This window comes from Pempheris klunzingeri, chromosome 6 (genome assembly GCF_042242105.1).
Source record: "Pempheris klunzingeri isolate RE-2024b chromosome 6, fPemKlu1.hap1, whole genome shotgun sequence".
Lineage (NCBI taxonomy): Eukaryota > Metazoa > Chordata > Actinopteri > Acropomatiformes > Pempheridae > Pempheris > Pempheris klunzingeri.
In genome coordinates, this window is record NC_092017.1 from 26006329 (window position 1) to 26020099 (window position 13771).

At 42.0% G+C, this 13771-nt stretch overlaps 1 protein-coding gene across 1 annotated transcript in view; it reads left to right on the plus strand.

Annotated features, from left to right (window-relative positions):
- The window catches only part of nos1apa (nitric oxide synthase 1 (neuronal) adaptor protein a), a 163947-nt gene that overhangs the window by 94525 nt on the left and 55651 nt on the right, over nucleotides 1-13771 (plus strand). The window contains exons 6-7 of the mRNA XM_070832417.1: nucleotides 3057-3198; nucleotides 9204-9373. Of these exons, the coding sequence (XP_070688518.1) occupies nucleotides 3057-3198; nucleotides 9204-9373 (312 nt within the window). The remainder of the gene's footprint in view (nucleotides 1-3056; nucleotides 3199-9203; nucleotides 9374-13771) is intronic.

Here is a 13771-nt window from a genome sequence, read left to right on the forward strand (position 1 = left end):
AGGACAGTAATTACTCCCAAGGCCATGAGAGGTCTACGGGGTTCAAACAAATGGCCAATGCTGTTTTTTTTATCTGCTGAAGACAGTTTCACACTTGATCCTCCTGATTGTAGCGTTACTGCTTTGAACTTTGCCTGAAAGTCATCCTAATTCAGTGCAATCAGGTCAAAACTGAAGTCCAAGTTATTGGTGCAGAAGAGCAAATTGACAAAATGCGCTTATGATTAAACATAATGTCACTGCCGGAATAGAAAAAAGGGATTTTATCGTTTATTCTGATCCAGTTTTCAAATCGCATAAAAAATGTAACCAAAATGTCCCTCTGTAATTTAAAGACCACGGCAAAGGTCAAAGCTTCTCTTTCTCCCAGAGAAACAGCGTGTGCATGCTTTTATTACAATTAGGCTTAAATAATTTAATACATGACTCTCCAGGCTCACCAAAAAGTCTATAAAACAATTTCAGTTTAAAAAAACGCTGCTGGCAGAGTTTAACTGGAACAAAGAACTGAGCTCTGGCTTCGAGGTTTCTTTGGGATAGATTTTTGACAACTCTGGCAACATTAAATATATTTTCACTTAACACTTTATAGTGGGAGTGCTCCAGTGATATGTCCCTGACCTCTGTTGACAGCTCAGATCTACAGACTGTCTGCTGCTCAGAGTACTAAACAGGCCCAGCGCCTGGTGAAAATACACACAGCCGGTGTTCTCCTCATTGTAAAACAATCAATCTGATTAGAGCTTTGTAGGTGGGATTAAGAATGAGGATGTCATTTTATGTGTCAGAAGCAGACTACAACACGGATGAAGTCTGGATGAGATGAGTACAGTTGAACAGGTTGTTGTTAGTTGGTGCATTTCTTTGATCGACCTGACAGACGTGAACGTTTCTGCATTGAGGTTGTTGAAAAGTTACGCTTTGGGTTTAAGTTAAACTTTTAAAAGGACAAACTGAGGAAGAGAGTCAGGTACACCAAAAAAAAGGGACGGAGGGGTAGAAACAGAGAGACACAGTTTTTGGTGTGTTCAATGTGTCCACCAGCATCTGCTCATGTGTCTTGGGTTGATTGATAACATTTCCACTACATTCAGTTAAGAGTTCATACAACTTCTGACAATGACACTGTGATTAATGGGCTGTAGTTTAGATCTAAGTAAGGCTCCACATTACAGCTTTAATGGCCTCAATTTGTTTTCATAGACTTGATGGGCTCCACTGAGTTTTCCCTGTCAGTTACAGTAGCTGCAGCAGGTCAGGGCTGCACTGGATGATCATTTGAGTCTAATCTGTTTATTTGAATATATGGAAAACATTTGTGCTTGCATCAGGGAGTCATTCCTGATTACTATGTACTTTAAGTACAGTGCTTTTTTTGTACAGCGTCTGTTGTTATGATAAATGGGCTGTACTTTTATAACGCTTTTCTCACCTTTTCGACCATTCAAAGCACTTTTATACTACATTCACACACATTCACATTGCTTCAGGAGCAATTTGGGTTTCAGTGTCCTGCCCATGCAGACTGGACGAGACGGGAAGGGAACCATCAACCTTTCGATAGCCACAGCCGCCCAATAGCCTCCTGCTGTTGGGAACAGTCTAGGGACACGTAGTTTTGGAAGTTTGATGATAAAAGCTTTTACTTCTCCCAGACTTCCGTTAAATTGGACTCCATACAGCCAAGAAAAAAGTGAACAAGTGACAACATGTTGTCAGTGACCGTCAGTGAGGTGTCATAGTTCCTGTAGAAGCCGTTGCTCTGATTATGTAAGATTCAGTAGGTTTCTAGCACATTTCTCAGATCTGGACATAAATTCTTGTTCTGCTGATACATAATAGCTGCTGGCTAATCACTATGAAAACAACATCAGCACTAAATGGAGCTGAGGCAGCATGTTTTAATGGAAAAACTAAATAATAATAATAAATTACACTGTGAGAACAGGAAGACTGCAGCCAAATCTCATCACTGTACAGAAAGTGAATATGTACGACCTCCCCCAACACCACCCTTGCCCCCCAAACCTAAAACCTCTATGGACTGAAGTCCAGGCCCAGAATCCCAGACATTTCTAAATCCAGTTATAATTTTTAATGTAATAAAACACTCAGATGTAGCTAATGAATTACATTTCTCAGGCTGGTCTCACATGATGGTCTGACACTGATCAGAACTGACTGCTCTGTGGGACAGGCTTCAGACTGGGCCAGAGTTGATAACCTGGACAAGGTAGGATTTTGTCCTTTGGAAAAGCCTTGATTCTCTTGTGGCTTTTAGGCCAGGCTGGATCTGTTCTGCTCATTGAGCTGAGGACGAGTGGTGTTAGGGGGCTAGGCATCAGTGCTTTAAAATGAAACCTTTTCTGCCTGTGCAGCTCTCTACTGTGACAAGAGATACTAGACAGAAGTCACCTAAGTCGCTTTCGTTTGACCTGCCTTTTCAGAGCAGGGCAGAAAGAGCAAGAGACGAGATAAGCAGACACTTCCAGCTCTTTGCGCCTCAGGACAAAGGAAACAGTCAAAAATATAAATGATGGGATATTCCACTGAGTTTACAGACAAACACAGTAAACACAGACGACCCCCCTCTGCCTGAGACTCGTTTTGTGTCATTATCAGGTGACACTGAATTAGTAACTGACTCTTTGACCCATCAGGATATTTTTTTGACTGCATTTCCTGTCTATTGTGTCTGTTTGATACAAAATAGGCATATTTCTGGGACAAATATGCATCCAGTCTGCGTCTGACGCTAGTGGAAAAAGGCTCAGTACATCTGAACTTCAATATTTCCTGGAGAAAAAAAAAAACCCTGGCACATGAGAAGTGACAGTGTTTTATCCTTTCTGGCTTGTTTGGAATGCCCATGAAGTGAACTGAGCTGCAAGAGCACCACCTACAGAAACTCAGTCAGAAAAAAAGACATCCCAATACTAAATAAAATGTTTTTTTAAGAACACTGCACAGCGACGAGTGTGTTGAACCAACCGGCCATATAAAGTAACCCAGAATTACATCTGCATTTCTTTGTCTGTCTCTTCCCACCCACCCAGAGTCAAGCCATGCGTATTGTTCGGACAGTCGGCCAGGCGTTCGAGGTTTGTCATAAACTGAGTCTGCAGCACACGCAGCAGAACGCAGATGGACAGGAGGACTGCCACAGCGAAAAGAACGGCAACGACTCCTCCATCAAAGGTACACACACACACACACACACACACACACACACACAGCATCCCTGCATTGTTGGCTTACTTTTTTATCAGAAGACGGAGTCACTTGTGCTTTTGCATGTTCACTTCTGTGTTGTAACTTCGAAGAATCACAAGGCAACACGTGACAGAATAGCTGCTGAAGAAGCAGGGTGAATATTTGTGACTGCTGCATTTTAATTTTAATAGTTTCTGAAAGGGGAAAACATAGCTGATGCAACCTTGTATTAGCTCCTTGAAGGTTCCTGAAGTCAAGTCCGTGACAAATGGAAAGAATGAAAAAACAACTATAAAGTGTTTCTTTATGAGGATATTTTTTATCCCTCATTTGTTGTTAAACCTTTGCCCAGAGTTGTTCTGGTGTTCCTCGGGTATCACTGAACACAGATACGTTTTCCAGCCAGGGGGTCAGTGAATATTTCTGTGGCAAAGGCAAGAAGAAATTATGGATTTCATTTACATAATTCTTTAACACCTTTCGTACACGAAATACAGCAGGTGATTTAACAGATGTAAACACAACAAAACATAAATCCTTTTCTGGACAAGCAAAACAATGGAGAAAATTCATGAGGCAGGCAGGCAGACGTGTGGGTGGAGTTGATGTAATGGTTCAGGGTTCCTTGTGCTAGAGCGGTGAATGTGCTGATGGAACAGACGGAGACTCTGTTTGATTGCAAAAATAAACTCTCTGAGACTCCCAGGATGGAGCAAAACAACGGTAACACGCCTGGCAGAGTAGCCAAGCTTGTGATACCGACTGTAGCTCCTCTGCTGCTGTGTGAATCTTCTGGCTCGTAGGTCTTCTCACAGTGTTACCTGGGTTTAAATCAATATCATCGTTAAAGAAGGTCCACGACAAAACGTTGTTACACTCAGCGTGTGGGAATCCAACCTTTTCCTTTCATGTTAGTCTTAATTAAAGAGGTACAGCCGTGAACTGAATTATACGTCTGAAGTGTGCATATCAAGGCTGGGTTGAGCTTAACATTTCATAATAAATGTATTAAAAAAATGATTTCCATTAGCTGAAAATGGTTCAACATGCCATCTCCTGTTTTAAATCAGCTTGAACCTTTCAGGACCGCTGCTGAGATGGAGTTGTTCAGCTGGGACCTGTCCGTCATGAATTTTCTGAAGGAAAAGAGATTAACACCCACGTTCGTTAAACCGTATTCATTTTCAAATATATGCTGATCGAGGGTTTCTGCAATTTAGCCTCACTAGTTAGAACGTTTGCTAGCATAAGCCCTCCTAATAGCATTAGCATTATGTAACCACTCACCGTTCACAGGCGTTTATGCTATGGTGAGAGAGAGAGGGAGAGAGAGACCTCCGGAGGGAGAGAGAAAGCAGAGAGCCAAGCTCTCTCTCCGCCGTGAGAGGGAGGTGAGAGCGCCAGCTTTGGGCATTACTAGGGCTTGAATTGATGCGGCTCAGGACCGCGGCCCTCCACCACATTAATGTCTGCTTCAGGGGATTCTGGAGGGGAAAAGTCCTCCACCTCCAAAGAGCCCTCTGCGGTGGAGGTGCCTTGTGATTCAGTGTCCAGGGGATCATATCAGTGAGCATCTCCTGCCTCACACAGCCGTGCTCCCTCCCCCTCCTCAGCCCCTTGGCTCTGTCTTCGGGGTGAAGCTACACTAACAAACGGATTATTACGCATCCGTGTCTGATTAAATGTATGAGCTTTCCCTGAAGGTTCATGTTTGATTAACGCTTTATATTTTGTATCATCAACATCCAAATATTTACAAGGTTATTATTTATCTCCAAAAAGGTGGCCTAACTGGTGCTCCGTCTATAAAGATGAAATCAAAGTTTTCATGAGCTGCAGTGTTACTTTTAAAGAAATTGAAGGAGGGCTGTAGGTTTTGTGTTTGGGACAGGAAGGAAGATTGAGTTGCAGGAAGACAAAGGATCCATTCACCTCAGTATCAACAAAGTTTCCATCCCAGATGTAGTGCAGAGCAGAGAGACCAAACAGATATTTTAAGGTCGTTGGAAAAAAAAAACTAAAAGAGAACCAAACTGTATCATCAAGGCCATGATGGAAAATTTATATTCAGTTTCCACCACGGCCTTGATGATACATTCCAAAAATAATGGGAAATCTGGAGTCTTGGCAACGTATTTCCTAGTCGGCAAACACACCTACAAACACCTACATATGTCCTCAGATAGCACAAACAGATTGTATTCTACCAGCGCTACACACACACACACACACATTTATATGCATAAACATATACATTCCTGACCGCATTGTGCCCAAGTTGGCAAGCAGGAGAGCAGGACGATGTCACGGATGAGTCAACCCGAAGAAAGAAACCACCACACAACTACACTGGTGGGCTGAGCTACTTTTATCCGTTGCCTCGTGCCCGGACAGGATGGGCTTCACTGCAGCACAGGGACACGTGGCGCTGAGTGGGGTCTGAGAGGACAGACATGGGGATTCAGCAGTTGTTGTAAGAGTCCACAAACAGAACTCTTTCACACCACCGTTCCAGTCTATTACAGCAGCCAGCACTGGTCACCCTCCCCACCCCGATCTGAGAGCGCCAGGCTGGGGTATGTTATCTCCAAATCCCCCCTCCAGCCCTCCAGAGACGAGCTCTCTTTCAGATGCTGATGAGCCCGGAGATCACACACACGCTGTAACTGTACGTCCATACATAGTGAAGGGACCCCACACATATACAAACTCAGGCCTATACACACTCTGTCATGGTGTGTTAGGCAACACAAGAGCTGTCATGCACAGCCAATGAGCTTATCTGGAGAACTAATTATCATGGCAGTGAAAGGAGAAGGGGTAGAAGAGTGGGAGATAGCGGATTAGGGAAACGGAAAGCTGGAAGAAAGCAGGAGTAGTGGAGGGGAGGAGGAAGCAGGGATGGATATTAAAGGAAAAGGGAGCTTGGGATCATGGAGGACGAAAGGAGCAAAAAAAGAAAAAGTAGAAGTGAATCAAAGAGGAGGAGAAAGACTGGAGAACGGGGTGAAGCAGCAGGGAGTCGGATGAAAAAGAGCAGAAAACATCATTTCAGAACAATCATACAAAATGCTGCAACATAAAATGACCAATATAATCTTATTAGCAAACAAATAACTGTGAAAAAAAGGACTTGCGTCACTGGAACTAATAAAACCCACTCTATGGAAACTGTGGAACAGTAATATAATCACTACAGTGCACATTAACATAAACCATAACGGCGCCACAGGCAGCTCAGTGATCACAGGATTAAAGCCTACAGGATATATGATGGAGTGTCCTACTGACTGGTCAGCAATCCCCAGCAATGTTAATATACTGAACAAATATGTACATAAGACCAGTCTACCTACAGCACTCTCATTCAGCTCGACTTTTACACTTACTTTTCCATACAGAGGACAAAATGTTCTAAATGTTAGTAGCTTGAATTACACACATCATTTCAGTTAGACCAACGGACCTCATAGGAGCATAACATAAATGTCATGTGAGGGCAGCTGGAGACTTTATTCATGATAGAAACAAGCAGTTAAAGAACTTGTTGAGGTGGATACTTCTTGTATTAAACAGAAAAAGTGCTTCAGTTCAGTAGTTTGCAAACAGAAATTGAATAACGTCACATTTTTTCTATCCGATGTCACTTATCCAACACAATTCACATTCATTTGAAAGGCTGGACCCGTGCTGTTCAATTTGAGTCTTTGCATTTCAAGTTCATGTACAAGTGAGGGCGGAGAGGTGAAGCCGGAGAGAGAGGGGGGGGGCGGGACAACAAGACATGTCAGAACAGACAGCAGGAAGAATGGAAGGACTGCACGGCGCTGATAGCTGCCCACAAAGAACGAGTGAGAGGAGTGGTAATGGAGAAGGAGTTGCGGGTGGTGCTGGCAGCAGGTTATCAAGCGTGAGGTTTGTGGGGGCAGGTGGAGGAGCGGGGTGCGGTGTGCCAGAGCCAGATTGTTAAGACGTGAGGTTTAAGTGAAATGGGAGGACAGGACTAATAGCTGAGTGCACAGTGGGAGCACAGAAGGGGACCACAAATGGAAGAAGAAGCATTTGTGAGGATGAAGGTGGAGGTGGGATGGACGGTGGAGGTGAGCGGTTGAAGGAGAGGAGGCAGAGAAAGATGGCACTGCAGCAGAGAAAATGAAAGGGGGGGGAAAGGAAGGAGGGAAACAGAAGGGGAAAATGTAGCAGATATGGACCTAATTGCACAGAAATGCATATTGAATACTCAATCAGATTTAGAATGAGTCAGTAAATCTGCAATGAAGTTTGTTAAAACGTGTGGCAAAGCAAATCAAACAGACTTGAAGCCGTTGACCTAATTTTCCGTTTCCCTTTTCATCAGGAGCTGCTGCGAGACGCAGTCTAGTTTGTGTTCGAGGTAAAACAATCAAACATATCAGTGACCTTGTAGCGAAAAAACGAGAATATTGCCAGAGGCGGAGGAAGAGAAGGAACACTGTGGTCATCAGTACTAGAGAGAAATGAAGAGAAGGAAGATTTCACCTCCTGAGTGTCTCTCTCGGGTCGTCGCTGCTCATTGTGACCCTTATATATGTGGGTGTTCAAACATCCCTGCACACCTCAGGTCTTCAGCAACCCTTTCATGGATTTTTCACAGAGAAGTGTGTAGCCTTTTAAAATGTATTCAGAAATAAAAAAATACAAATTTAATTGAATATTTAAGAAATAGTTTGACATGATAGGAATCTTCTAATTAATTTGAAGTAATCTTAATGATTACTTTTTTAATAAACTACTTGTTTGAGAGGCGGCCTCTAAACTTGAGGAAATACTAGTGATCGCCCACGAGTCTGGATACAAATAGCTTTGCCACTGAAGTGACCACGTCCCCAAAAGCTTCCAGTGCAATCATATATTTTTAGCACAGTCAAGTAGTCTGGAAGCAAATGCAGTTGTGAATAACTCTGTGCTCAAACAACAAATGCATCACATGAACTAGAATATTAACGCTGATGTTTCCCCTGCTATGCAATTTACTTTGAATTGGTTGAGATGAAGATACACGGCAACTTGGGGCTTTGTATTCAGGGGAAGAAGTGCTCCAACAGCTGTGACAAACAGGGTTATAGCTGTGGTCTGGTGAATTATCTGGTGAGGCAAATCAAATGCCCTTGAAATATTTAACAAAATTCAGCCTGCCAAAGGCAAAGAGAGTTCTGAGACGGGTTTTTTTTTTTGAACATCCGTTTAGTCAAATCAACCTTTTGCTAGACTTGCTGTGTTGACTTGTATGCTTATGTTTAGTCTTTATCAGTGTTATTCAAGTCTTCCAGTGTCTGCTCCATATTGCAGCAGCTTCTCTCAGTGTGTGACAGTGAACTGAACTGAATCGTTTAATAGAGATAAGATAAGATAAGATATTTCAAAAAGTCTAATTTAGCCAAAAAGCAGTCCAGTTTAGTTTTGACTAAAGAGGTCAAGTGGAACCCAGTTCCAAGGTAACACTTATCATTAATCAAATGCAGAAGAGGAATAGTAAGAATGCTCAAAGTGAACTGTTTTATTGTAGGCTGCATTGATTTAGTTTCATACACTGGCAGTATTGTTGATCTACATTGTTACCGACATCTGCGCCAGGGAAAACATGGAAAACATGGGCTGTATCCAATTTGTTCCACTTTGTGCCATTAAATATGTATCGACAGTAATGAGAATGCCGTTTATAAACTTAAAACACAAGGGGGGAGAGAAAATACTGGCTGCATTGTTTTATATTTACATTTGCATTGTATTATAACACTTTGTGTGGGAACTTAATCTCCACCGAACTGCTTGGACGTATTTAGTCTGTATAATCATGCATACTGTATAATGTGATTCTGTGGATAATGTTTCTTACTCGAATCCATTCATGTGTGTCCCATGTGTGCGTGTGTACATGCTCATGCCCACATGTGTGTATGCAGGCGTGCGTGCTTATCCACCTGTATGTGTGTGTACTTTCCTCGGCTCAGCTCGGGAGCTGATGGGTGAAGAGAAGTCAGCGACCGTCACAGAGGAGACGGATATCGATGCGGAGGAGGCGATCCAGGTGCCGACAGCAGAGGAGTTAAACAACAATAGAGGAGTGACTGATCTGGACGCCACAGCCAAGACACCTGACCTGAACCAGTCAGAGAGCAAAGTAAGTCATGCTGCATTTGTGAAAACCTTCTGCAGAACTTCCTGCAACAAGTTTTGATATTACTTCCCTACGGTGAGTATGGTTTATTCTGAATTGGATTAAGTAGATCTGGCATTTTATTTAAATTGAAAACTCTTAAAATGGTTTAGATGAATTTCTTTTCACTGAAAGATTACATTCATTAAGAGTCAAAGTAAATCTAATTTGGTTTTTATTCCAGCTTTCCTAGTTCTTAGACCTCAGTCCTTTCTGCCAGTTTGGTGGAAAGGTTACTGACCCTTTTGAGAAAGTAATGATTTTAGTAAATGCAAACCAGTCAGATAATAGTTTTCACATAATACCATGTGTTAATGAGCAGAGTTTAAAACACAAAGTCTAAGAGAAACACTGACTGTGATCTCGGTTCCTTCATTAGCAACTCTGGGCATCCTTTTTGAGAGGTGATGTTAGCTTTCATGTACTAACATCTGACGTTCTTGTGTCTTTCCGACATGATCGCACAAAGGTCAAAGCTCAGCTACCAGCCGTTCCCTAGACAGGTATTTGTAATAATAATAATAATGATAATCTTTTTTTTTAAACAGCACTTTTCTAAGTCCATGTTACAGCAAGCAGTTGATTAAAATAAAGCAGAAGGCAAATAAACCAAATAAAACACATAAAACCAACTGGCAGCTAAAGGGTTAGTCAATAAAATTGGGAAAAGCTGTAAGATAAAAGTATGTTTTAAGAAGAGTTTTAGAATAGGTCATTCCAAGTTGTGTCACCCCTCTATAATATAAAATAAGACATACTGTTGGTGGTAAAGGCGACCGACTCCTTTTTAAAGTGATATTTTAACGTGCTGACTTTCCTGCAGCACATCTTGCATTCAACATCATGAAAACCCGGGCGTAACAATGAAACCTGTTGGCACCCTGGTGACACAGAGGTTACGGCAGAGCCCATGAACCATAACAAAGCCGGTTTGTTGCATGTCATTACCCAGCCTCTCTCTCTCATCTAATTTCCATTAATTTCATCGCTGTCGGTTCTCCTTTAAATGCACGAAATGGCCAAAGAAATTTGCACAAAAAGGTTAAGAAATAATTACCTGAGCGTGAAATGTTATTGGCTTTTGTGCATAAAGTTAATTTTATTAATGTTAGAATTGGGATCTGGGTTAAGAAAGAAATGAAAGAAAGGTCCACACAAGGACAGCTCTAAAAATATGGCTGTGCATTAAAATCTAAAGTCAGTCCAGGTTAAGGGTTGGAAACCTGGCAGGAAATCAAATATGTGCTCAGTCGCTCCTGGTCAGGCTGACCCGAGTGTAATGGTGGATGTCCTGAGTTGACACAAGTCCTCAGATCTTCTGGTTTATTCCTTCTTGTCTTTGAGGCTTGAAGTGAAATTTTTTTTCTCTTTGATTCAAATATACAGTATTATATAATATATTAAGCACCGGTAAAATCAAGAGTGTCCGTGTTTATGTATGACATGAGCGTAGAAATAGCTCCCACTACTTGGTTTTTATTCAGAAGCTGTCAGCAATATGTTGGCAGCTGAGCTCCATTACAAGTATGCCAGTCATCCAGTTTATGTGTTTGTGCAGCCTCATAGTGTAAGAGATTTGATACGGCTCAGTCAGACCATCGGCTCTCTGGCCTGTGAAAACCCACCACCAGCAGTCTATCTATAACCAGAGAAATGCTGTCTGGACGTGTGAGAGTGCGGCTGTCTGGCTCAGCTGGCAGAGCACCACTCTAGCTGTTGTTTACTGGAATTTACAGTAGTATGCAGGGGCATAATTGTGCTTTTTTTTTTTTATTCGAGGCAGCAGTGGAGGGACGGTGAGGTCAGGGAGAGGGTCAGGTTATGTTTTATTACACTACTCTTTGGCTTCAGACCTTGGGCTCTGTTTCAAGTTGGCAACAATGGTGTATCATAATCATTTCATTCTGTTTTTATAGTTTATTACTTCCCACCACCTGGAGAAAGGAGGGCCTGGATTAGCTCCATTGGCTGCTCTGTGCCCTGCAAAATATTTTCATCCTCATAGTTATGTTACAATGAAATATTTGTTTATGTTCATTGCAGTTTGTTTTTTTCCCCATTTCCTATCCATTTAGAGAAATTGTTGCTTTTCATAGTTTCAAGATCCACCTGTGTCTTTAAATTTACTATCACCCAAATCTCTGCAATGTTATTGAATCCATACAAAGTGTTCACTCTGAATGCAAAATGCCATTTTCTCTATATAGCTGCCTAAAGCATCGATTTTTATGTAGGAAAATATAATCTATAGTTGTAACTTCCAACAAGAATCAGTTTGCTTTGAACAAAGTGCTTGTTGGATCGTCTAACAGCATCTGCAAATCTCCAACAGCAAAAGCAGGTGGGCTGCCCTCTGCCATGCTCGCCTCCTGTCTGATTATAGATAATCGGATAACATTGCCCTCTTGACACAGCCACTGGCCAAGTAAGCAGGGTTTAAGTTTCTCTCTTCAGCTCTCTTTTTTTTCTCCACACTATGCCATTTGTGTGACTAACTGTCAAACTATGAGACTATGCAGAAACAGAGATAGATACTTTGGTCTCCAGTGTCAAAGTCCTGTCATCATATTTCTTCCACAAAGTATTTGGCAAAGACGTTTAGAAATATGAACATGTAAAACACTTTGTAGGAGACAGGATGGAAGATAAGATAACACCCCATATACAGTATTTGCAAAGATGCACCACACTTCAAGCGATTGTCAGGTTTTCTGAAAGCTTTTTCTAAAGCTTGTGTTCATGTAGGTTTATTTCATATATTGTCACTATATTTTGTACATCAACAGATCAGAAATATAACTAAAGTAGTCATGACTGGTAGATTTACAAAACTGACCTTCTCTCCCAGCAGTAATGTGATGAAAATGTAAAATGATGCACAAGGATTCATCACCGGACAACAGAGAAGCTGAGTTGTGAAAAGTTGCCAACTTCTGTTGCAAGCTGCTGCATTAGCCAAATGCGCTGTTTTAGCCAAGCAATTATCTCAGAGGGCATATCTGCCAGCACAACCAATAAAATGTCTTGTGCTGTTACTTAGCCAATTACAGACTTGCATTATTTATGCTGTCTCCTGGTCAAACGGTCACATGCACCAAAACCAATTCAGGGGAATGTTTTTGTTTTTCAGTTCTTCGTGTTCTTTTTCACCTTGTCGCCAAGAGTCAAAAATACCCTTTTACAGGAAAAGCCCTAAACTGTAGTTAACTCTGGGTAATTAGGTAGTTCCTCAGGCATTTTCAATCTATGGTAAATAATTAAACAGACAAGCTGTTAGGCAACACTGCAGGCCAGAGTTTATTAAACTTTTCATCAGGACCCAAATGAGAACGTTATGTCACCTTAGGCTTCAAGCTCAGTGAGACATACCCGTTAAGTCACCACATGGAGCCTCACCAGAGCGGGCCCTGAGACCCATTTTGGGTCCTAAATCAGAGTTACAAAACCAAGCTATTGAGCTGTTTAACAGTCCTTGGGTCCCATTAACGTTAGAGTTATGAGACCTTTCATTACAGCCCCTGATTGAAAGCAACACGGCGTGAAATCACTGAAACAATGAGCGCTCGACGACGACCTCTATTCTGGGGTCATCGGAGGAAGTGTGTGTCTGTGTGCGTTACAGTTGGTGTGGTTATTTTTGCATGTACATGTACCTAATGCATTATTTTAATTTTTTTCTTGGACACATTTGTCACTCTTAACAGCTTGACAGATTAAATAGGAATGCTCTGGGACAAGTGGGGGAAGGTAACATTGAACAAGATGTGCGTGCAGCCGTGCGTCTTTACGTTAGTGCCCAGTGGGAATGGGTTTTTATTACACAACCGTGTGTGTGTATTTTCACAAGCAGAGAAATTTGATTCACTACAGGGTTCCTCTGGAAGCTCATGAAAGGGAAAGCAGCCTGTGAGTGTTAAAGTTCATTCTCTTCCTGTCAGCTCCCGTTAGACTGACAAATCCCCGGGCTCCCTGTGCTCAAACGATCCCGGAGGAGAGCACGCATCAATCCTACCTTGAGCTTTGTGTCCGAGGTTGAGTCAGGACGTTTACTTTTAAAAGGCTTGCCTCCGGTATCAGAAAGAGTATCACCACAAGACAAATTGGAGAAGACAAGTCACAGTTTAGAGATAACTGCATTTTACGCATTTCAAGAGGCTGCACTGGTTTTTTTTTTTTGTTAACAGACAGGTGCTCATTGACTTTTTCAACAAAAAGTCAGTGCTGTGAAGATGAATTGAAATAGACAACAGATCAGACTGTGCATGAAACACAGGCTCTCCTCCCTATCCAATTGACAGGGAGAAGAGGGGGGATGTATGCGCTCATATGTGCATGTGAGGCTCTACCACATAGACTTATATA